This window comes from Xenopus tropicalis, chromosome 1 (assembly GCF_000004195.4).
Source record: "Xenopus tropicalis strain Nigerian chromosome 1, UCB_Xtro_10.0, whole genome shotgun sequence".
NCBI lineage: Eukaryota > Metazoa > Chordata > Amphibia > Anura > Pipidae > Xenopus > Xenopus tropicalis.
Window position 1 is genome coordinate 176,890,038 of NC_030677.2, and position 25,349 is coordinate 176,915,386.

General features: G+C 38.9%; 1 protein-coding gene across 2 annotated transcripts in view; it reads left to right on the forward strand.

The window, feature by feature from the left end:
- The window catches only part of pcsk1 (proprotein convertase subtilisin/kexin type 1), a 35,013-nt gene extending 10,277 nt beyond the window's left edge, over nucleotides 1–24,736 (forward strand). Inside the window, exons 2-14 of one of the 2 annotated variants that reach the window (XM_018090795.2) lie at nucleotides 846–950; nucleotides 3,957–4,067; nucleotides 5,750–5,896; nucleotides 6,779–6,855; nucleotides 7,440–7,528; nucleotides 8,429–8,601; nucleotides 9,068–9,280; nucleotides 10,911–11,011; nucleotides 11,899–12,132; nucleotides 12,385–12,542; nucleotides 12,744–12,877; nucleotides 16,231–16,392; nucleotides 19,874–20,436. In XM_018090795.2, coding sequence (XP_017946284.1) covers nucleotides 846–950; nucleotides 3,957–4,067; nucleotides 5,750–5,896; nucleotides 6,779–6,855; nucleotides 7,440–7,528; nucleotides 8,429–8,601; nucleotides 9,068–9,280; nucleotides 10,911–11,011; nucleotides 11,899–12,132; nucleotides 12,385–12,542; nucleotides 12,744–12,877; nucleotides 16,231–16,392; nucleotides 19,874–20,215 — 2,046 coding nt within the window. In that variant the 3' untranslated portion in view covers nucleotides 20,216–20,436. Of the gene's footprint in view, nucleotides 1–845; nucleotides 951–3,956; nucleotides 4,068–5,749; nucleotides 5,897–6,778; nucleotides 6,856–7,439; nucleotides 7,529–8,428; nucleotides 8,602–9,067; nucleotides 9,281–10,910; nucleotides 11,012–11,898; nucleotides 12,133–12,384; nucleotides 12,543–12,743; nucleotides 12,878–16,230; nucleotides 16,393–19,873 lie in introns of both variants that reach the window. The other variant, XM_004910458.3, reaches the window with a different exon arrangement.
- Nucleotides 24,737–25,349: the final 613 nt, after the last annotated feature.

A 25,349-nucleotide genomic window follows, 5' to 3' on the forward strand; every position in this document is an offset into this window, starting at 1 on the left:
ATTTGAAACAAAAACAAACATCGTGTCATCTGTCAACACAAAAACCCCTAGGGCTGAACACCTAGGGCCACATATATTGAAATTTAAGATCTGGATTTTTGCCATGATTTGGGTAAATTATGCAGAATAAATGCGATGGAGTGTTTGGCGCCAATGTTTGATAACTTGATCACAATGAAACCCATTTAAGATTTAAGATAGAAGACTGAAGAGCACTATCACATAACTATTGGAAGAGACAACATTCCAGCTTTTCTCAAACTCAAATTTAAAAAATGTATTATGAAATAAGCACACAAGTGTTTACGATGAGATTAAGATAAATAAAATTACTTCCAGGCAAAAAGCATTATGATGTTTTCAGCTCAGTCACTGTGCCGTACAGGGCAGAGCTAATGTGATATTTATTGGATATGTTTCAGCAATGCAAGTAATATTTTACTCTCTATGCAGTACTTTCACCTCCCTTGCAGGACACATAAAATAAGCGATATTATTGCCAAGTCTTTAAGAGGAATACCACCAGTCTCAGTTAGGGTTTTTGGATTCAAACCCTACAATAAATTTGTACAATATTAAAAATTACACATTGAAGGTTTGGGGAGAACAAAAAAGTATTTATCTGTCAAAGGGTAAATGGCCAATACTCTGTAGCTCTAGGAGATAAATAGACTCAAACCCCGTGCAAGGTTTATTAATGCTGCACGATTGAAGGTCTCTATGATGAGCCATTATAAATTGCTGTTTTTAAATAAACCTTTGAGCAGATGAAGCAAGAATACACCAAGCAAGACTTACAGTATCTGCCCAAAAACTCATTGTTCTTCTAACTTCTTCTCTTGTAGATTGGATCCTTAGAAAATCACTACCTGTTCAGACACAAAGCTCATCCAAGAAGATCACGCAGAAGTGCCCCTCATCTTACAAAGAGACTAGCTGATGATGGGCGGGTAAGTGCATATATATTCCACATAGCTTCACAGTAACAGGGAGAGATATTAGTATATTAGATATTAGTATATTAGATATTAGTATATTAGATATTAGTATACTAGATATTACTTTCGCAGTGTCACTGCTATTCATGGTCACCTTCATTCTCACCTCAGCCAATGCACCTGCCCATCATTTACCTTTATTTTCATTGTAGGTGGAGCTTGTTGCTGAGGGCCACGCCATTTCATATATGGGACCCAGGTGTTATTTGACTAAATCTGAAGCTTGAAGTCAATTATAATTAAGCATTATTTTCCCAATGAAAAGCAACTGCCTGAACTCAATTCAGCACTCACTACATCTAACACATGAACCCACTCCACGTAAGCAGCCATCAGTGAGTCACCAATACATGGCTGGACTTGGGTGTTTCACTTCTGAGTGCTATTCTTATACCTACTATTAAGTGGGGCATGTGAACATTTTTTATTATAATGTGTAAGCCAACATCAATGGTAATGCTGCCAATAGCAACCAATAAGTTGGATTTGAATTGTCATCTACAAGTTATAAAACAAAAGAAAAGATCTGACTGGTTGCTTTGGGCAACATCACCAGTGATGTTGGCTTACACACTGAGAGGTATATTTAGTGATGTTGCCCATAGCAACCAATCAGATCTTTGCTTTTGTGTTCTCACTTGTAATAAATATGCCCCTAAGCATAATTAGGGGCAAAGTTAATTCAAAGTTACTTTGATGCCAATATTACCTTTTATGTAAATGAATTACTTGTTTGCACAAATAACAGAAATTGGAGCACAAACCAATTCTGTTTCTGGTACTGCATACCCCTCTATACCAGACTCTGCCTGTGGTGCTACTTTATTCAAAATACTGAAATTCGATGTTCCAATTTCAAAGCTAGCTATAAAATATAAACCTTTTTTGTTGTCTCTTGTTAAACTCTGAAGTAATATGAAGGTTTAATGAGTAAAAAACCTCTCAGGACCTACTCAACATAAACTCTTACTGGCTTGAATAGACCACCTATCCTTGCCGTGACTGGGTTTGTGTTTAAATTTGTGGTGTTTGGGGATACAATAGAGATATGGATTACAGGTCTCTTAACACAAAAAGTTATAATCGGTCTTGTCAATGAGATCATAATCCTTCCCAGTTTTAAGAATTCTGAATGGTACATTCAATGGGATTCATTTTTAAAATCAAATTTTTTGTCTCCAAACAAATTCCAAAAATATGTTTGTAACATAATTGTCTGTATTTAAAATGACTTAGGTCACTATATAATTGTTTTGATGTAGCTTGGTGGTGTTTGCATGTCACAATTTGGGTAGGGGTCCAGCCAGTTAGACCGACGTAGGTCTCTAGTCTATGTCATGTCAATTTTCTGTGTCAAACAATTATCATATAAGTGGTCTCACTTTATAATGAAGTTCAAACCCAAATTTCTTACTGCCCCAATATGCAAAAATCCCCCCTGGGTGATGCCATAAATCTGTGTGGGGGTGAACTCACCAAAGCATGTGGGGGTCCAGGTGCTTACTCCCCAGACGTTCAGCTTGAGGGAGGATATAGGCACTCATTTTTAGTCACAGGTTGGCACAAAAAATGGACACTTTTAGAAAAATGCAAAAAATAATATTTAAAGAAAAATTATCTCAAACAAAGCCTTATGTGTTTTGTGCATTGAAGGGCACTTCATAGAGCACTACATAGGCTAAAGGAACGCTAAACGTGTCCCAATATTTAAACTCCAGTTTTTGTGTCAGCCTGTGATTGAACATTAGTATCTCTTTCTACATAGCTAGACGTAGAAGTTACATTTTTGTATTGCTCTAAGTTCATGCTGTGTAACCATGTATTCATGCCCTGTGTGTCATTGTGTTGCTTAACACAGGGCACAATAATTACTATATTCAGCCCTTCCTCTGATTTGCATGCCCTGTCTTATCCTGTTCTACGCTAACAGTAATTTTGCAGACAGAACAAAATTAGATAATTATTAGTCTGAAAAACACTAAGGTCTTATGCAATTATGTCTGACCTTTTCGTCCGGAATATAATTTTAAAAATGGCTAGAAGCTGTTCTTATCTGCTAGGCTATTATTTACATTATATACAACATATACTATATGGTACAATAGTTTTACTTTTGTTTAAATTGTGTTATCATAACTTGGTTTGCATAAGAGATCAGAAACTACTCAATACAGAGGGTTTATACCCCTTGTTTGTTATTGCGTAGCTTACCTTTATTATTCTGTCTTGAAAATCCAAGCATCCATTAAAGTCCCTTTGAGTAGCATGGCCAGTGAGCTGTTGTGGTTCTAAGTATTTCATCAACACTATGCAGATTCAGTTCTGAAATTAAACCTCTAGCCAGTGCTCTGGGGTTTTCTCCCATTGTGAGGTTCAGTTGGAAGCTGGAATGCTGGAGGTATTTGTCATCTTCTAGGTCAATGAAAAAAGTTATTTGCTAAGTATTTGCTAAGTATTTTTGCTAAGTATTTGCTAAGGTTGAACTGGATGGGCCTGTGATTTCTACAGTATCATGGAACTAAATAACATAAAAGGCTAGCTGGCAGGCTGTTTATGTAATTGAGCGTAGCTTGTGTATGCATGCATGCAAGAAGGGATCTAAATGACAATCTCTGTAAAGATATTTGTTATCTTATATTCATTATGTTGGCAATATATAAATAAAACGGTTAATAATATGGAACGTTCTGTGGTGATAAACACACACTCTCGCTTTCTCTCACAGTGTTTGCATAGTTGAACCATGTGTACTATTTGTTTCTATGTTCTGTTTGCAAAGAAATGTCTTTCTGAAATGTACTTTTCTCTCAGCTCTTCAATCTCATGAATTAAACTTCAATTCAGACCATTCCTTCAATATTTAGTCTTACAGAAGTAACATACTTTTTTCTCTTTATTGACGAAAATATTTAAGCTTTGCATTTATATTCTTTTTCATCTTCTGTTTCGGTAATTCAGGTGTCGTGGGCGGAACAACAGTACAGTAAAGAGAGAAATAAGCGGTCAACCTTCAGACAAGACACCAAAAACCTGTTTAATGATCCCCTGTGGAATCGACAATGGTACTTGGTAGGAGATACTTTCAGTAGCCTTGAGACTGCTTCAGAATAAGGGTGAAGACATATGGCGCTAATAGTACCAGCTACTTGTCACGGCTACAAAAACAGACAATGCTAAACATTTACTGATAATTGTCTCTACATGTGTTTTAGCAGAAACAGTTCTCAGTATTGTCTATGGCAGGGTATTTTCTGGCGTTTCTGACAAGTAGCTTCTACTAAGTAGCTTGGTGTATTTTTGCCCTAAGGGTTTGCTTTTTAAATTCCATACAGTGATATCAATGACCATGAGGGAGCACTATCACTTTAACAAAATAGCTACTCCCACCATATTCCAGTTTCACTGGTACAACCAGTTGGGTCATGTTGCCTGGCACTTGAGAAATCCATCATGCTGGAAAATCATAAATTATACTCTATCTTGCTAAGACCAAAGCAATATTGGGTTCTTTTAGTGTCTGTTAATCGCAAGAGAACTGCCAAAATACTGTGCATGGCCGATGCCAACGTGCAGTCCCGTGAACAAATGCCATGTAAAACTCTAGTGAGAGTTTTGCTACTAGTTATTGGGGAAACAATGACCCTGTAAGCCCTGTTGGCCTAGGCCTGCTCAGCACATAATGCAGAAGTCTTATTGGGTCATTGTTTCACAGCAATAGATACTGCTAAAGAAAAATGTTAGTTCTCAATGCTAGTAAACATTTAAATTGAGAGAACAGGATCCTACTCCGGTTATAGTTGTGTACCCAATGCTAAATTGTTGCAAAACGCAAACAGTCATAAAGCTTAATTTTGCACAGATTTTACTTTACCAGGGAATAAATATTACAGAAAAATATTGATTGTTTTTTTGTTGTTTTTTTGATTGTTTTTATAACAACTGAACTTTTGATGGTTTGAATAGGAGCTATAAAAAGGCTTATTTCCTAAGAAGAAAAGTAGCATTATTCATGACACATGTTACTGGGCAAAGGGACTGCATTCCAAATGAGGCCAATTAGCAACTGAAAATACATGTGGAGCCACTATTATTCATTAATAAACTGAAGCTGGATTCAAAAATATTACTTTTATATTATATTTATTTATAATAAGGCTTGTTGCTTGATGAGCATGGATTCACAGCAAAATTCTGCATTTCACCATTTTCGAATTCTTTTGCAAAACTACCGCAAAAATTGGCCACTATAAAAATTCACAGAGTGAGGAAAAGGTCACAGGCACTTCAAAAAAGGCATCTTTGCATCAAAAAAAAGTTGTGGTTGTGTAAAAAAAAAGTTGTAGTCAGGCAAAGCCGCATTTCGCAATTTTTTTTCTGTTTCACTAATTTGTCAGCAATTTTGCCAAATAGGACAGATTCACTCATCACTACTTGCTGTGCTTAAGCCTGCATAGAAGTTCCTTATAACCGCAGATTTAATCCCATCTTGTTAGTCAGCCATACAGTTATGGTGTGGAATGAGGCCTTGTAGCGTTTGGTTTTGGCATTTGGCATTGGTTTTGGAAATAGGCACACAAGTTGGTTACATTAGGGGTAGTCTGCCTGAGGTGAGGTTTTACCATGCTTTATAGATAATATAGGCTGGCTAATAATAGGCAAACAAATATTTCATAAAATGTATTGAAAAATACCAAATCCTGCAAGCTGTTCTGTTCCAGTTGTAATGGGCAATTCCACTTTTTTGCTTTCAGCAAGACACAAGATCGAATCCCTCATTGCCTAAGTTGGATTTACATCTCCTTCCTGTATGGAAGAAAGGAATAACAGGCAAAGGTGTTGTTATCACAGTGCTGGATGATGGTTTGGAATGGAACCACACTGATATCTATGCCAATTACGTAAGTGGAATCACAAGATAATTAATATTGTAATGCTGACAAGCTTTACATTAGTATCATCATCATTTTTTTAAATGTGCATTTTTTTAGCCCTCTAATATTTCTATGGCATTGTATTTGTATACATTGTATTGATATAACCCATTGAATTTATTGGGACAGTGTAATAAAAATCATAAAGTTTGGGCCAGGTATAGTAACTTAACATAACAACAGATCAGCAGATAGCTTGTCGGCTTTTGAACAAAATATTTCAGTTGCTGTGGGTTACCATACCTGGGAGCTGAACTTTGACACTTAGGGGCATATTTATTATGCTGTGTAAAAAACAGCGAGAAAATTTACCAAACATCGCCAGGCTTCGCTGTGTAAAAAATGGGTAAAATCAGCATCATTTTTTTTACGCATTTTTTCTTCGACCAGAACTTACATAAAATAATGTTCAGACAACGATCTTCTTCATTTATTTTACATGGCTTTTTACGCCATTTTTTAAGTGAATTTGTTTTACACTGCTTAATAAATATGCCCCTGAGGGTAATATTTATCAAAATGTGAGTTTAGAGCTTAATACATAAAAATTCACCCATGTTCTATTCATTCAATTTGCTGGCGCTATATAAATAAATGATGATGATGATGACAAAGGGAATTGAAGGAGAAAGGTTGGAAACAGCAAAGGCTGAATTGTAAAAAATATAAAATATGATCATGTTTCAAAAGGAAGAGGATGTAGCCATGGAGACCATACCCAGCCCTCTTGGCATATGCTAATGTGTCTGGCGAATGATCCAGCTACATGTGTAGGGCCACAGACTGCCCAGCCCTGGATTAATCTGACAGTCAGTGTCTATATGAACATTTCTATGTTTTGCATTTCAGGACCCAGAAGCAAGCTATGATTTCAATGACAATGACAATGACCCCTTTCCCAGATATGATATTACAAATGAAAACAGGTGAGTATATGGTTTGTAAGACGCATTTTACTTGTCCCTGTCCCTCTTGTTACCCTCTACTTCAATAAAAAGATAAAAAGAAAAGAAAAATGTATATTTCCCAGTGATGGGTAAGAGCTTTGGGTCAGTCATCAGTTTTTAGACATTGCCTTATTATCTGTTACTGTTGGCCTGTGTATTAATGTTATATAAATAAAGTTTTTGTCTGGAGAAAATGTTAAACTAAACTTTTTGCTTGGATAAACTAGAATATGTTTCATGATAATTTGCCCACAATAGACCCTGTTGCTTTGAAATCAATATTTAATTTTAACTGTACACAGCAAACTGTACGGCAATTTATATCAAACTCGAGAATGTCAGTGGTACAGCAATCCAAATGAGGGTTGCTGGGGTTGGATCTAAGTGATACAAGATAAGGAAATGTAAAACCATAATGGCCTTTTTTATTGCAATAACTATGCAAGTGCTGTGGGTTTATGTGCTTCTGTGCAGTGATATAGGAAGAGGTTCCACATATTCCATATATTCCTTCTATATACAACAAACGCATGTCTAATGCATGTATCTCCTAACATTTGCAGACACGGGACAAGATGTGCTGGGGAAATTGCCATGGTTGCCAATAACAATAAATGTGGAGTCGGAGTTGCATATAATGCAAAGGTTGGGGGTAAGAACATATAAAATGTGTATACGAAATAGTAAAAAAGCTATAAATGTCTTTAAAGGTACAACAAAATCATTAGCACTTTACTGCATCAATGGAATATAGACTTATTTCCTTTCTACAAAAATCATTAAGTGCTCTATTTAATCATGCACAGTAGTGGGCACCAAAGCCCAGACTCTCTTAGGGCTCTGGTACACGGGGAGATTAGTCGCCCGCGGCAAAACTCCCTGCTCGCGGGCGACTAATCTCCCCGAGTTGCCTTCCCTCTGCCATCCCACCGGCGAACATGTAAGTCGCCGGCGGGATGGCAGACGCGGCGGCGCGATTTCGGGAAATCGCCGAAAAAGACTCGCGAGTCTTTTTCGGCGATTTCCCGAAATCGCGCCGCCGCGTCTGCCATCCCGCCGGCGACTTACATGTTCGCCGGTGGGATGGCAGAGGGAAGGCAACTCGGGGAGATTAGTCGCCCGCGAGCAGGGAGTTTTGCCGCGGGCGACTAATCTCCCCGTGTACCAGAGCCCTTAAGAGATACTTAAACTTTGTTGTCCATTTAATTCCTTTGAATTGTTTTTTTTTTTTTGCCTTGGATACTGGAACTTTCTTCTATTGTCTTTTCCATTATGTTTAGCATTTCAGATTTAAATACCCAAATATGCCCAAATATTGGGCTAACCTTGCTCTGAGTAATTGTGATGGCAGCTAATGCAAAGTTGTCCCTTTGCACCAAAAAGAACTATTTTGTGAACATATGCACCATGCAAAGCATAGAGCAGCTTTTTATTCTTATACTATTATTAGAGTCCCTTTTGAGGGATTCCAGTGTAGCACTACATTAAATCAATCAGTATCAGTAAGTATACTTACAGAATAAACTTTAATTCAGAATATTTTTGACACAAGGCATACGGATGCTGGATGGTGTTGTGACAGATGCCAAAGAAGCAAGTTCCATTGGCTTCAATCCACAACATGTGCATATATACAGTGCCAGCTGGGGACCTAATGATGATGGCAAAACCGTAGAAGGACCGGGTAGACTGGCACAGAAAGCTTTTGAGTATGGCATCAAACAGGTACATGTCTTGCCTATGATCAGCATTTAAATACATATGAACTTATAAATACTTTAAGGGCGGGGTTAGAAAAGCTTATTATGTGCCAAGGTCATTATTGGCTATTGATTCTCAGCAACTGCATATCCCCTGACTAAGATCCATCCTATAGTATATCATCCAAAAAATGATTTAGCAGCCATAGGTGCTGGGACAAGTAAATATTCAGTCTAAAATGTCTGCAATACAGGTTTATTTTAAATATAAATTATAAATCCCCTTTAACTTGGCATTCATGGAAGCCTTAGACTGCTTTTATATATATGGGGCCTACAGTTCTAATAGAGGTGCTAAATTGCAGTTACTTACAATAACCAATGCAATCTTTGATTTCATTTTCTAGCTCTGAGGTAGGGATCTGGTATTATAAAGGAATAATTAATGTGGGTTTTCTCCCAATCATATCCTGTGACATTTATATCCATAGGGGCGAAATGGAAAAGGTTCCATCTTTGTTTGGGCATCTGGAAATGGTGGGCGACAGGGTGATAACTGTGACTGTGATGGATACACAGACAGCATTTACACCATCTCTATCAGCAGTGCTTCCCAGCAAGGTTTGTCTCCCTGGTATGCTGAGAAATGCTCTTCCACCCTGGCCACAGCATACAGCAGTGGGGACTACACAGATCAGAGAATTGTAAGTTAACAAATAAATGGGAAAATGTAAACAGAGTAATGTAAAAATGTAATATATTCTATCAGAGACACTTGAAAAAAATCACCCCAACACACATTGCAGCTGCAGTTTGCTATAGGTTCTTCTATTAGGGTTCCAGCAACCAGGCCTGGACTGGCAATCTATGGGTTCTGGCAAATGCCAGACAGGCTGCTGTAAGAAGCCACAGACTATTAAGTGGGGGGCTGTTTGGGTCTCTGTGTACTTGAAATTCCAGGGCCTATTTTAAATCCCGGTAAAGACCTGCCAGCAACCAATACATTGTAGAAATAACATTGTACGAATAAAAAAACACAGAAAATGTCTTCTATGTCATTATAGCTGGATGACTGCAGCTTGGGCATTCCTAGTCTCTAGCCTGTGCCAGCTTAGAACCCCCATCATACCCTGCTATACCAACTAAATATGTGTCCTCCTTCACCAAATTCTTACTACAAATGGTTCCTGACCATGAAACCACTTGACCTACCATCACCTTCTATTGTATATATGATTACATGGAAGGTAAGGCACATGAGTGGGTCCACATACTGGTTGGGCCCAGCCTAAGTTGTGAACAGAAAGTGCCCTATTTTATGAGTAACATTCAAATGCTAGAATTTTGATGACAAAATTGCCATTACCATCTTTATAAACATCTCACACTATTTTTACATTTTGTGTGGCATTATACTTGTTCTGGCTACAATTATACATTGCTTAATGTGGGCAAACATGGGCTGATAAAAGCTGCGGACCGAGTTGGCAGCTTCTTGGCTCAGGTATAGGGCCTTCCGACAGACCTACCCGACCGATAACTGAACGATAATTGTCCAGAAGTTGATTGGGTAGGTTTAAAAATCCTGTTGGGACAAGGAGGGCATTGGCTCATTGATTCCGTCCTTGCCCCGATAGCCAATATCACTGTCGTGGTGATTCGATCATTTGACCCCAGTGCCAAACAATTCAGTCAGCCAGATATCACCCACCTATCATAGCATATCAGGGAAAGATCTGCTCGTTTGGTGACCAGCTTTAGAGACTTTGCCCTCAGGCTAAAATCAAACTACATTACTATATACACTAATAATATTAGTTTATATATAATAATAGTGTATTTGACTAAATTTTACTGTTGGTTTAGATGCGGCTGCACAGACTGTGCAAAAGTACAAGGGGTGGGGGAGCCAACACTTTATGGTGATAAAGATTCTAAATGGCTTCTTGTATCTATATTGTGTATAGCAGGCACTGCATTCGCTTGTATATTGCTATTTTTTGTTATTAATACGTTCTACCCATGACACACAAGCATTTACATTTTTATCTGTGAAGCTGCTTATGTGATTATTCCTGAAAAAGGGCATCTCTGTTACAAATGGAGCAATACTATAAATACTGAGTGACTCGGAACTCTGTTCATTATATATGTGCTCCTGATGCAACAACGTCATTCCTTTTTGATGCAAATCAGATTTCTTTCTTCCCACATGTAATGTCAGATAAACCTCGGTGACATTTCTGTAATAAAGACTTTCTGAAGGAGACAAAAGAATAAGTCATTAGTGAGTGGACGTGACATATTCTTTCCTAATTTTTTGTTACATTTTAGATAAGCGCCGACTTACACAATGAGTGCACAGAGACGCACACCGGCACCTCTGCTTCAGCTCCGCTGGCTGCCGGGATCTTTGCTCTCGCACTGGAATTTAAGTAAGGATTTCTAAATACAATGTTCATTTATCAATTTTCAAATTTGTGAATTTTAGAGGTTCTTTTTCAATTTGAAACAAACTCGAAATTTTACCAAACTTAAATGTTGGCTTATTTTTAAAAAAGTTTGATTAAAAAAAACAAATTAAACTGTGAAAAAACTTGAATGTGTCAAATTCCATTCTACTCATGATTCTCAATTGGTCTACAAACATCAAAAATACTTGAATAATTTCTTTTCACAAGAGTTTTTTTCATTTTTTGCACTTGATAAATATTGAACGTTCAAGTTTTGGAAACCACAATTTGAATTTGGGAGGTTTTGGTAAAAAAAAAAAAATAAATAAATAAATAAATTTGAATGTTGATATATCAGCCCCTAAGTGTCACTGTATAATTAAACAGTAACATTAAGGGGTAAATTTATCATGCTGTGTAAAAGTGGAGTAAAACATTACCAGCCAATCAGATGCTTTGCTTTGGTTTTATAACTGTTGAAATCTAATTGCTGATTGGTTGCCCTGGGCAACACCACTGGTAATGCTTCACTCCACTATACCACTAAGGGTCTATTTGTAAATAATTCTACAAGAGTTGTTGGGCGATTTCTACAATTAGGGCTTATGGAATCACAGAAATCTTGCTTTGTTGAGAATCATGTCTTTTTATGCAACTAAGTCTTAATTGTGCTATTCAGACTGATGCAATTCAAGTGATCCCTTTATCTCTAATAATAATTTGAAATACAGAAATATCTTGTACCACCTATAGGCTGAAATACACAGGATAACAACAATAACCATTTAGCATTTACAGTTGTACTTCATTTAGCTTCATCAAGGGAAAGGGGATTAACACAATCCTATAACATTATGTGCCTCTCATAGCCCTGACCTTACCTGGAGGGATATGCAGCACCTGGTGGTTTGGACATCAGAGTACGACCCGTTGGCTAACAATGCTGGCTGGAAGAAAAATGGCGCTGGGCTAATGGTTAATAGCAGATTTGGATTTGGGCTGCTCAATGCTAAGGCACTTGTGGATTTAGCTGACCCTAAAACATGGAAAGGAGTTGCAGAAAAGAAGGAGTGTATAGTAGAAGATAATGAGTTTTCACCAAGGTAAGAAATGCACAAAAACAAGAGGAACCTCTTCATTTCAGCAAAGAAAAATCTAAAGCAATCATTTTAGTAGTAGTAGTAACCACTGTAAAAAAATAATGATGGCTATTAAGTTGGCCCTTGATATTTTGTTTTGTGAGGAGCTGGATCTGATGCCCATAGTGTAGCTATATTTGTGCAATATACTTTATCAAAACATAATTCAAAACAAATACATACATTAACTATCTGTCTTTATTCCCTCTCTGACAGGTTTCTAAGATCAGATGGGGAAGTAACCATTCAAATTCCTACAAAAGCCTGTGAAGGCCAAGATAACCATATCAAGTCTCTGGAGCACTTGCAGCTTGAAGCCACAATTGAATACACCCGTAGGGGGGACCTTCACATTACACTCACCTCTCCATTAGGTAGAATAAATATACTCTTTGGAAGTTGCGTGTGTTAATTCAAGGACATCATAAGAGTTTTTCCATTGATTATGAATAATGTAATTATGTATTAAGTAATGGGAATTATATATGTGCAGTACATGTACAATGGAGAGTGGAAGAGCACACGATAGGTAAGGGCAAACAAGCGAGATACTGATATTTATTGTTCACTTCCAGGGACTAATACAGTTCTTCTGACTGAAAGAGAGAGAGATACTTCTCCATATGGTTTCAAAAGCTGGGACTTTATGTCTGTGCATACGTGGGGAGAAGATCCAGCGGGAACCTGGACGCTAAAAATCTCTGATGTGGTAAGTCTGCACATTTTAGAGAGTTTTTTCTGCGCTGCGCTATTGTGCTAAGTCAAGAAATGTCACTAGTGGTGGTCTGCAAACTGGAACTGGATAATGAATCATAGACAAACGGCAAAACAGTAGGAATGCTCTTAACCAAAATGTCCACACAAGCTGAGGTAGTTACAAATAGGATACTACAGCTTCTCTAACACCCCTGTACAATTTAAGGTCCATCAACAAGGTTAAAACTTGCAGGGCCATTGGACTTCTGGTGTGAGACAGGCCTTTTATTATCTACCCAGGGGAGTCACTAACATGAATGTCCTATATTCATGTGTAAAGCTATAGTAAAATGGGGCTACCAGGGGCTCCCAAAACCATTAGATTTATCAATAAATCTTTGCATTTTGCAATTGCATGAGACTTTCTTTCCTTAGATTTGGTCCCTGAGATATGTTGGAGGCGAGGTGTAGTAGAACTATATCTCTCAGGCTGAGACAGTAATTGGACGCCAGTGGTTGTTGAACTTAAATATGCAAAGGCTTTATTAACTTACTCCACATAGGAAGACTTTAACATCAGTTAAGTAGGGGATACAGAGCACAGGTGTGAGCCATATACTCACTAGCGATGAGGGTTTTTTTTGGCAGGCATGGATTCGCAGTAAAATTCTGCATTTTACCATCAGCTAATTTTTTCGTGAGACTGCAACAAAAATTCACAGCAGGAAAAATTGACTGCGACAAAAAAGTCACCAAGACAAAAATGTCACTGATATAAAAATGGCTATTGACTGCATTTGGAGTTTTTGGAAATTTGTTGCGCATAAAATTTGTCGCCTGCTGACTTAAATGTGCTATGTAAATTTTTCTTAGTTTCGCAAATTTTTTGCCAGTTTCACAGATTTGGCGAAGTTTTGGCAAGTGAAATGGAACAGATTCGCTCATCACTAATACTTACAGTCATATCTGCAATGCGCTGCCCCTCAGGGTCAATCAATGAACAGAGTATTAGTTAATTCAGAAGTGTCTCCCCCAGCTTTCAGCATCTTCTCTGTAAGTGGAACCTAGGTGAGCTACAATAGTCCCTGAGTCTGTCCCTACTCTGGGCAGTAGTGCCCACAGCATTCAAATCCTTAGAAAATCTCCTCGGGGGAGCCTCTGGCTGCTCAGCCCCATTACTATCTATCAAACCTAGTGGGATCTATGGCAGAGTATATCTGTACACTTATTATAGGGTAACCAGATCACTTGAAAATTCATGGACACCTCTAGCTGGAAGGGCTGCACTGCAATTGGCTGCAATTATATGTAAATGCAATCAGCGCAGCCCTACAACATGTATTTTTTCAGCTTATATATTTTAAAAACCTGACACCTTCTGGACAGTTACTGAACTGCCAGGGGCATATTTTAACACAAGAAAATGAACCAGTGTCCCCTCTCTCACTAAGGATCCCCTTAGCTGTCTAAGTTCTAGGGGACTGCATTAAAAAAGGGGGGGAGCTATTTTACCAGTCCCCTACAAATGCTACATGTGTCTAAAGGCATACTGACATCCACGTCTCTTCTGCAGAGTAAAGTAGTGCTAGAGTTAAGCTTTGCCTTTGTTTTGCAAAAAAAAAAAGGCATTGGAAAAACACGTGTCAGGGCAAAGAGTTCACAGTGTTGTTGATTTTATTAAACGCCAAAGTCCTTTAGGGATCCGGTGGCGGTGTAGCTGTTTTTATCATTTTTAACTTATTGTACTGCTGCTTTTCTTTTACCTTAAAACTGTTTTCCCTCCAAGGTCCTAGGGGTTTGCGGTTTTGTTTAACATTTGAGACTGCAGCCCCTGGGTTCCTACCTTCTCTTTCTCTGTGGTATTCCCAGGGCTTAGATAGCCAAAAGTGAGATAGTAACTTCTTTGGGAATCTCCACCATCTATTCTTTCCAATTTCAATCCTATTTTTAATCAAGGTGGTAAAACATATTTCTTTTCTAATAGTCTATTCACATGAATATACTGTAAATGATGGATTCATTATTTGAAATTATGCACCAGTCACTTTATCAATATAGCACTTTATTGAGGTGAATGTGTTGATTTGAAAAGCTGTTAAATTATTTTGATATCAATTATTAATAAATGACTGATCTTTTAGTAATTTATACTTACCAGTATTATACTAATGAATTGGTGGTGATGAACTTTACACTGAGCACTTTATGAGATAAAATCACTGTGAATCTATCGTCAAACATATTTTTAACCAGTGAGATTTTAATAGGTATTATTTTTTTCTAACTGGGAAATATTTTGATTGTGGAAGTGAGAGAAGGGGTTGGCCAGGCATCAGTTGTTGAACAGGGGTAACTATAGAGGTTAAGTGATTACATCTGATTATATAATATTATCTAATTCACCAACAGAAAGGGTTATCTTTCCTTCTTCTAAAACACTAGTTTGTTCCTTACACCCTTGTTAGTGCGAAATTTCAGCAGGAGTTTTTAATTGAGTGTGTGAGTTGTAGTTTCCATTACCTTTTTCCTAATTTTTTCCAAACACCAGAAAGTGGCTTCACAACAGTAGCCATTCATTTCAAATGGAAAAAAATTAGATTTTTATTCAGGGACATAAAAACAACAATTAAAAGGGCGCCTATCACAAGAAAATAGCTTCCTACACCAGAGGTGCGGGCTGTTAGAGCCAGCAATATTTGCAAAATGAAACATATACTCTAAGTAAAAAAAGTTGAAATCTCACCCATAGTAGAAAGGGACCCAGGTGTTTATGACCCAGACCTTCAGTTTAAGGGAGCCATTTAGGGAATCCAAAAATATGAAAGGCAGGCACTTCGGAGTGCCTGCCTTTCATATTTTTGGGTTCCCTAATAGAGCCAGCACTCCAGTTGGGGGAAACAATAGTTTTTTTGTTGTTTTTTAAAAACAGGTCCTGCTGGCACTAGGCCACCCCCACTGGGAAGGAGCTCCCGGTGCAGACGGCCATATTACTTAGCACGCACATGTGTAACGAGTGAGGCTCCCCGTCTGCTCATTATGCCCATGCCTGTGACATAGGAGCGGTGAATGCGACTCACCCGTACGTCACACACATGCGCATAATGAGCGAGCTGTCCACCTTTCCCCACCTCGCTTAGCCCAGTTAGCACCGAAAATACCAACCCCAATTTGTTAGTTGGAGTAGCAGCCACCTCCATGAGTTATAAATTGATGAGGGTGCATGGCAGGACCACAACTCTGCTTTAAGCAAAGTGAATGTGAATCAAATTAAGTCTTATGAATTATTATTATTATATAATTAATATAACATCATAATTATAAAATGGGAATGTGCCAATTTAATGGAATTTTATGTTAAAATTCCAGTCTGGAAGAAAAAAAAATGAAGGAAGAATAGTCAGCTGGAAATTGATTCTTCATGGAACATCGACCCAACCGGAGCATATGAAACATCCAAGAGTTTATACTTCCTATAATGTTGTTCAAAATGATCGAAGAGGCGCTGAGAAGATGGATGACATTGAAAAGGTACAGAATCTGCTCAATAGCAATCACACAATTTTATGTAATTATATTATTAACAATTTCATAGTACAGATGGGCTGGGCTTTAGTGATTAGTTTGCTATCTGGAAAGATAATACAGGCTGAGCCAGTGCATTTCATACAGACTGTGGTGATGTCAGGGAATGTTAGAGAATGAAATATAAGAAAAAAAGACGATATTAGCTTGTATGTGTCAGTGGATGCCAGGAGTCTGCTGAATAGTTTGATGCCCAGTGTAGTGAATGATGTACCTTTTTCATGTGCCTCTTTCTAGCTTTCAAATGTGGGTCCTTCTAAGAATGGGGGATTCACTCATATAGCTAGAAAGGTGCATTATCAGGTGTAATTAGCCCTTTCTTGGTTTCCATGACGTTTTCCAAGGAACCTACCCATGGCCATGGGTTAGCATTCATATATTCTCCAGTGAGTGCAGAGTGTGTTTCGCAGTTATTTATTTATAGTTCTTGGATTTCAGTTGCATGGTTTAGTTGCACAGCTTACCTGTGTTGTGTTGACCCAGTCCAGTGAATGCTAATGCTAACACTGAGCTAGGTTCCAAAGCCCAGAGGTAAAATCACTGCATCACTGAAGCCACCACTGTAAATATTTTCTTTCCTTTTTTCCGGAACTGAGTCCTGGAATGTCAAAGTGCTGCCTTCTCCATAAATTCATTTTTCTTGTTATTCAGTGTGACAAGACACTTATATAAATGACACAATGGCTATGGTTTATATAAATCGTGTCATTTATATAAGTGTTTTGTCACACTGAATAACATGAAAAATGAATTTATGGAGAAGGCAGAACAGGATTTGCTGTACAATAGTCAGGTGTAGCATTGTATATATCCGTATATCACTATACAAATATCTGGTAATGTTTGCCTGACTTAACATTTCCATTTCATAAATGATTACATTGATTGGCTATTCTAATAATATAACAGGGTAATATAATAACAAGTGCAACGTTTGCTCCATGTCTTGTAGTCCATGGCAACCATGTACTGGTCGGCTTTTTATAAGCAAACACCTGATTGGTTGTGTGCTTTCCCTACCAAAAAGCCCACAAAAGTTTGCTGCAGACCTAGTAACCCATAGAAACCAAGCAGCAAACAGCATTTACTAGTTAGCTTTTAAAAGAAGCAAAGAACTGATTGATTGCTATAGGTTACTAGGCCTGGGTCAAATTTGCGCCTATTATTACATTACACTAAATAAATGATTTTTACACCTTTACGTAATGCCTGCAGGCTGCAGCACTTTTGCTAAACCCCCGGCCAGGGATAACTATAGAGGAAGAACAGTGGTGAAGGAGCTGATGTATGTTTGTGGAATATATCTTATTTGGACATTTACAGGTCGTCCTAATATCACTAAGCAGAGAAGCCTGTTCATTTTCTAGTTATGTCACTACTGCAAGCCTTCTGGAAATTGACGTCTGTGGACCCCTCCCCACACACATGCAAAATGATCAGTACACTGTCAGTGTAGGAACCTGGGATATCAAGGGGCACATTTACTAACCCACGAATCCGAATCTGAATTGGAAAAATTCCGATTGGAAAACGAACATTTTGCGACTTTTTCGTATTTTTTTGGTGATTTTTTCGTCGCCTGTACGACTTTTCGGAAATTGACGCGACTTTTTCGTTACCAATACGATTTGCGCGAAAAAACGTGAGTTTTTCGTAGCCATTACGATGCGCTTGTATCTTGTCGCGACTTTTTCGTATTGAGCGCTCGTAAGCGGCGGGCGAAACTTTCAGACTTAGCATGATTTTGGAAGCCTCCCATAGGACTCAATGGCACCCTGCAGCTCCAACCTGGCCCAAGGAAAGTCTCCCATAGGGCTCAATGGCACTCTGCAGCTCCAACCTGGCCCAAGGAAAGTCTCCCATAGGGCTCAATGGCACTCTGCAGCTCCAACCCGGCCCAAGGAAAGTCTCCCATAGGGCTCAATGGCACTCTGCAGCTCCAATCCGGCCCAAGGAAAGTCTCCCATAGGGCTCAATGGCACTCTGCAGCTCCAACCCGGCCCAAGGAAAGTCTCCCATAGGGCTCAATGGCACTCTGCAGCTCCAACCCGGCCCAAGGAAAGTCTCCCATAGGGCTCAATGGCACCCTGCAGCTCCAACCTGGCCCAAGGAAAGTCTCCCATAGGGCTCAATGGCAATCTGCAGCTCCAACCTGGCCCAAGGAAAGTCTCCCATAGGGCTCAATGGCACTCTGCAGCTCCAACCTGGCCCAAGGAAAGTCTCCCATAGGGCTCAATGGCACTCTGCAGCTCCAACCTGGCCCAAGGAAAGTCTCCCATAGGGCTCAATGGCACTCTGCAGCTCCAACCTGGCCCAAGGAAAGTCTCCCATAGGGCTCAATGGCACTCTGCAGCTCCAACCTGGCCCAAGGAAAGTCTCCCATAGGGCTCAATGGCACTCTGCAGCTCCAACCTGGCCCAAGGAAAGTCTCCCATAGGGCTCAATGGCACTCTGCAGCTCCAACCCGGCCCAAGGAAAGTCTCCCATAGGGCTCAATGACACTCTGCAGCTCCAACCTGGCCCAAGGAAAGCCTCCCATAGGGCTCAATGGCACTCTGCAGCTCCAACCTGGCCCAAGGAAAGTCTCCCATAGGGCTCAATGGCACTCTGCAGCTTCAACCCGGCCCAAGGAAAGTCTCCCATAGGGCTCAATGGCACTCTGCAGCTCCAACCTGGCCCAAGGAAAGCCTCCCATAGGGCTCAATGGTACTTTGCAGCTCCAACCCGGCCCAAGGAAAGTCTCCCATAGGGCTCAATGGCACTCTGCAGCTCCAACCTGACCCAAGGAAAGTCTCCCATAGGGCTCAATGGCACCCTGCAGCTCCAACCTGGCCCAAGAAAAGTCACCATACTGAAGCTTGAATGAATGCGAATCTTTCGTACTTGGCACGAAAGCTGTGAAAAAGTCGCGAGTAGTAACGCTACGAAAAAATTGCAACATTTTGCGCAACATTTGGAATGGCTACAAAAAAGTCGCGACAATTTTCCGAAAAATCGCCAAATACCGATCATTACGAAAAAAACGCAATCGCCCGCATTCGGCCCGTTCATGAGTAAGTAAATGTGCCCCCAAGTGTAGTAAGACCTTGCCAAGCTATCATAGTGGGGGATTTTATTTTTGCTCCCTTTCCTTCTGCTCTTCTTCTCTACCTACTTAACCTCTCCACCTTGTATAATTACTCTCTACATATTAGTGCTTAAGTAGATACATTAGCAATGTTTGCCCCATACTAGTAACTCACAGCAATCAATCATATCATAGTATTTTTTCATGCTTTAGACTAGTTAAGCTAATTATCGATTGGTTGATAGGGGTTACTGAACTGCAGGTTTATATGGGTTAATGAATTGGTATCCTTATGACATATCCCCTAAAATCCAGTAATAATAAATTAATCATTACATGTAAATCATTTCTATTTTTTAGGAACCAATCAGTGAAAGTTTCACAACTGAGCGGCCAGAAGTCACTAAAAACACTCCAGACAGTCAAGAAGCTGCTGAAAGGGCAAAGTCGCTAGCAATAGCCCACCTTTTGAAGAATGCCTTCGACAGAGACGGAGGTTCATTTCCTCTAGAAGACAAAGATATCCCTAAACATAGTTATTTGTATGCTCTGGCCACCATTAGCAAGCAGGGAGAAGGAAGGGACAGAGAGAACGATTTGTACAATGAGTACATTGACAGGTTCTACCATTCCAGACCTTACAAACACAGAGATGATAGACTATTGCAAGCTTTGTTCAACATTTTAAAGAAGAAACCCTAATATTTTATAGTGCCAGGAAACATTTATGCCTCCTCTCAACCTCCATCCATTGCATTTTTGCCATTGTGCTCCTATGAAATTCCAAAAATTATTAGCAGTGTTGGTGCCTAATGTGTATATATAACTCCCATGCTTTAAATAAATAGCAGGTCAGATTATGTTAGCTGACAGGCCGGTTAAGGTCCCCATACACGATAAGATCCGCTCGCTTGGTGATGTCGAGATCTGGCCAATTCCAGGCCGCTCTGTTCTGCCCATACACGGGCCGATTAGCTGCCGAATCGGTCCAAGGGACCGATATCGGCAGCTATAGTCGGCCCGTGTATGGGGACCTTTAGTCTGAGGCTGCATTAAGCAGCCTATTGGAGTCTTTCAAAAAATCTGTTCTGGGGTCACAAAGTGATATCTGCATCTGGCTGATGAACTCTATCATGTGACATGGCTCAGGACAAAGCAGTCTTCTAGCTTCCATTTGCACTAATAGAATGGCCATGTTTCCATGCACAGTAGAGTGTAGTGTAAAAGAGTCAAACTCAGTTGTGTTAAGCCACCATTAAACATCTACAGTTTTTCACTACCAGGACAGCTCTTTAATGGGGCTATTTAAGACAGTCTTAGATCAACCACAGTTTATTTAATGCATGGGACAACAAATCCACATTAAAATCTGCAGCAACAATAGATTCCCTTTAAAATCTTGTAATCCCTGCCCTCTAGCCATCACAAAACAGTGAAGGGCATACTTTATATTCTCAATTTAATCCACCAAATTGATTTAGTGCCCAAAGGATATTGTGATACTACCTGAATAAAGAGCATCTATTCATTTTATTTTCTAGTAATTGCCCATATTTCTTTACAACACTGTAATACAGAACCTTACAGAACATCCAATAACTGCCCACCCCATTTTAACTGGATTCCTTACTACCTATTCAAGGGCAGAATATCAACTTTAAATTATAGGCATAACATTATACTATGTGGCTTATTCCTATAAAAATAGAACCACTGTATCCATCCTATAATATTTTTATGACATTAAATTCAGTTTTGTAAACAGTTAGCAAAATTATTTTTAAAACCCCAAATGCTGATATTATAACACTTTGTTACTTATGGGATTGGTACTTTCATTTTAGTACAATGTGACTACATAAGTATTTTTGAAAACTGGTAGAAGTAAAACTGATTCTTTACATTTGAAATGTAACCACGTAACTCTAATGGTAACTGAAAGCAAATGCCTTCAGCCATATTGGTTCCAAGTGCCCAGTGCCAGTGCTTGCTATAGGGCACCCTGATGGGAAAACATGTAGCAACAGTAGCATCTGGGAGATCTTCCTTTGACGTTTCCCATATTGCTAGATAATATCTATAGATCTATAGAATAGTTTTTTTTAGAAAGAACCTTAGGGATCTCTCTATTAAACATCTTAAATTATCCAGCACAAATTATACAATGCTTCCCATTTTATTATTCTCGGACTATGCATTATAACCTTGCAAAGTTGCCCATTACCCCTTCAAATGTTACACTTTTGTACTGGCAATAGGAATGGCTATGGTAGCTCTTATGTAGAACAAAGCAAAGATAATTTCATTTTGTACATTTAGTTCTACAGATCTGGTCCTCCACAAAGACAAAAAAATGAAAGATTATTGCCCACAGTGGATCATTGGTTTAGCCATAGAGCATAATGGTTGGCTATTTAATGAAAAATACTAATGTGTACCATACACCCTGCTGCTGAACTTAAACACAGGGACTTGAGTTCTTTGATTCTGTGGACCAACGTCTATGCTACAGAGGCAGATTGTACATCATGGCAAGACCTTCTAATGCTGTCCATGTGTTATGCTCATGACTTGCTATTGCTGTCCTTGCCCCAACCTCTGTTTGTGCAGCATTGTCAGAGACCTCTTTGTGCTTTGCCTTTAAAAACTCCAGTCCTTGCCCCTATCTGTGATTTTCTGATCTTCTGGGTGTTATATACAAAAGAGCATGTTGTACCCAGGTTCCTAGATGCCCATGGGGTTTGCATAATATTGAACATTGGCAATTTGTAAAATCTTCATGAGTAGCTTGGGTTGAGAAAATTCAAAACAACTCTTCTGCTCATATCATGGAAAACTAATTTTCCACGCTCCACAAATGATAGTTTAATATTTTATAAAAAGGAACCTTAATTTTATAAAACAAGCATAACATAAGGATTCTACTTTTACACCACTGTCATGTTTATATCCCCCAGGAAATATCATGGTATGACCATTGCTCCATGAGGTCGTCTTTGGTGCTTAGTGCCTTCAGGGACATCAGGTGAGGTCTGTTACTACAGAAAGAGACCAGACTGTCATCTTTTGTCCATTGCTTCTGGATGGCATCTTAAAGGGGGATGTTTACCTTTAGACAGTAGCCTAAATTTGACTGACCCTGTCAGAAACATTTTTGCAATCTTTTTTATTTAAAATGTTTAGTTCTAAAGTTACAGACCAGACCTGGTGCTGCTAAAACTGTTTCTTATCTGTTTTCTGCTCTCTGTTTGGAAGGGATTGATGACACCAACTTGCATTCTGCAGACAGAGCAGGGAGAAGAGCAGAAAGAGTTTTAGCAGCATTGATCCTGGTTGTAGCTTCAAAAGTAAACATTTTAAATAATAAAGTTGATTTAAAAAACAAAAAATTCTGACAGGGGCTTTTCAAATTCAGACTATTGTCTGTAGGTGAAATCAATGTTTTTATAAACAAATCTAAGATATAATATCAGCCTTATGCCTATTTCTTCCTGTCATAGGCTAAGAACAAATGTGCCAACATCTAAACGGTGGAATCTGGTTGTCTGTTGGCATTAACATTTTTATACAGACATAATGCTAGTAAATTGTATGGTGCTGTGTTGTGCTGAACTTGAACTATGAACAGAAGTATTGGGGTAACAATGTCACCCACTTTATTTAAGGGCATTGAACGGCTTAATGCAGGCCCAATAAAATTATATTTGTATCTATTCACTGGTATAATCAGGATTATTATTTGTCATTATATTGAGGTTGCAGGGAAATATGTAGTCTTGTCATGAAGTCAAAACATAAGTGAGATGAACAATAAGCACTGCTGCAAGTGAGCAACCTGGGAATCAGGCACGTTCCTTTCTAAACAAAGGATGTTGCTCCCCTAGAAAGCACAGATCTACTTACACATATACCCATGCACCTACCTGCACACACATCCCCATGCTTACAGCAGAGCTCGGGCAAGGAAGACACCAGTGCCTAAATTTCCAATAATCACTTCATTTCTTTGTAAACCCCCTCCCTAGAAGGAGGAAAAAACAGAAGAAATGGGGCATTTTCCTGACAGTGGGAATGGTAACACATTTATTAAATCCGATACCGGTGTTGATTCAGAAACATGTGTTTGACTGTTTGAGCAGTTGAGTGCTATTCTGTTCTAGTGATTGTTAGTGCAAGGTTTTAGAGCATTGTCACCCGTCCAAATACTTTCACCCCCAATGGAAGTTGCATTTAGGGGGACAGGGTTTGGAGAATTCATTTCTGTAATAATAGGCAACAAAAGGAGCAAGCAGCAAAACTAACCATTTTAAAAATAGTTTTCCCCCATAAAATTCTTTTTGCTTAATTTTATCAGTGGTTTACACTTAATGAATCAGGCCATACCATATTTTTATGGGTTCATACTAATATTCCCATTGCAGTATTATGATCTGCGAGTAACAAAATGTTTGTTTTAGCAGCATACAGGGGTTGATTTATTATAGACGAACTGGAGAATCCAAAAGGAGTTCGTCTATTTTGTGCTTTATCAAAATTTCCTGCCAGTTAGGAAAATGAATTGACCCATTTATCAAACTGGTCACATGGAATGTATTCAACTAATCTGGGCAGTCAAACGCTATTCTGTGCGAAAGCACTTATCTGAATCCTTGCTCCCTGATTCAGTCACTTGCAGGGAGAAATTCGGACAATAATTTTCTGTTTTGGAATGAATCGTTCCAGTGCCACAATTTAAAACTGTAAAATCTATAATAGTGAATCTGCTCCAAAGTGTAACTGACCCAAACATGATTTCATGCAAACCCCTGTGTTCTGATATCAGTCTGTAATGGAAATCCCTGTGTGTTAAACCTAAAGTCTTGGGTGTATCAGGGGAGACCCAAGAAATCCTGTGCTTCAGGGTATAGATCTATATTGACTACATTTGTAATCCATGGTGAAGAAGACCTGACAGCTTTAATACTCTGTATTGTGGTCTTCACCTTTACATACTTACTGGTGCCTGCTAGAACTTTGTGTAAATGCTAAAAGAAGGAATAGAAATTTTATCAGAAAATTGTTAACTCTATTTTCTTTACAGGTACTGTATATTTGTATGTCGATCTTTTATCATATCAGGATTTTAAAGGCATAATATATTGTATGAATAAAACATTTTTCCTCAAGAGACAAAAAAACATTTCATTAAATAAAGTATTTTTAAATAGCATGTTCCCACAGCAAGCAAATATATGTGATGTGATGATTTCATGGGTGTCATGGCGGCAGTGACCGGAGTGTGGAAGGGTGCTACTGAAATACAGTGATCCGTTTAATGAGGTTAAAGGAATGTTCTGTCATTATTAGCTTGCTAGTTTGTCCAATACCAATGGCAAGAACTAAAGGGCCAGAACAGGCAGCCATTTATGGTATATTGCCCCCTACACCTTTATAAAAGCATCACAACATGCTCAGATCAATTCTCATGCTCAGATTCAAACAACATATTCAGGTTTATATTCCTAGTGTAATCATGCTGATAAACAAGTGCCCCCTATAGGGCAATCCTTCTGCTGATCAAGTGCCTCGTATATGGCAATCATGCTATTAATCCAGTGACCCCATAGGGCAATCCTACTGCTGATCAAGTGCCCCATATATGGCAATCATGCTGCTAATAAAGAGCCCCCTATAGGGCAATTGTTCTGCTGATCAAGTGTCCCCTATAGGGCAATCATTCCGCTGATCAAGTGCCCCCTATAGGGTAATCATTCTGCTAAACAAGTAGCTTCTCCATTAGATTCTGGGAGTAGATTCCAAACCATAAATATAAAAGTTGTTCAGTGTAAAAATGAAA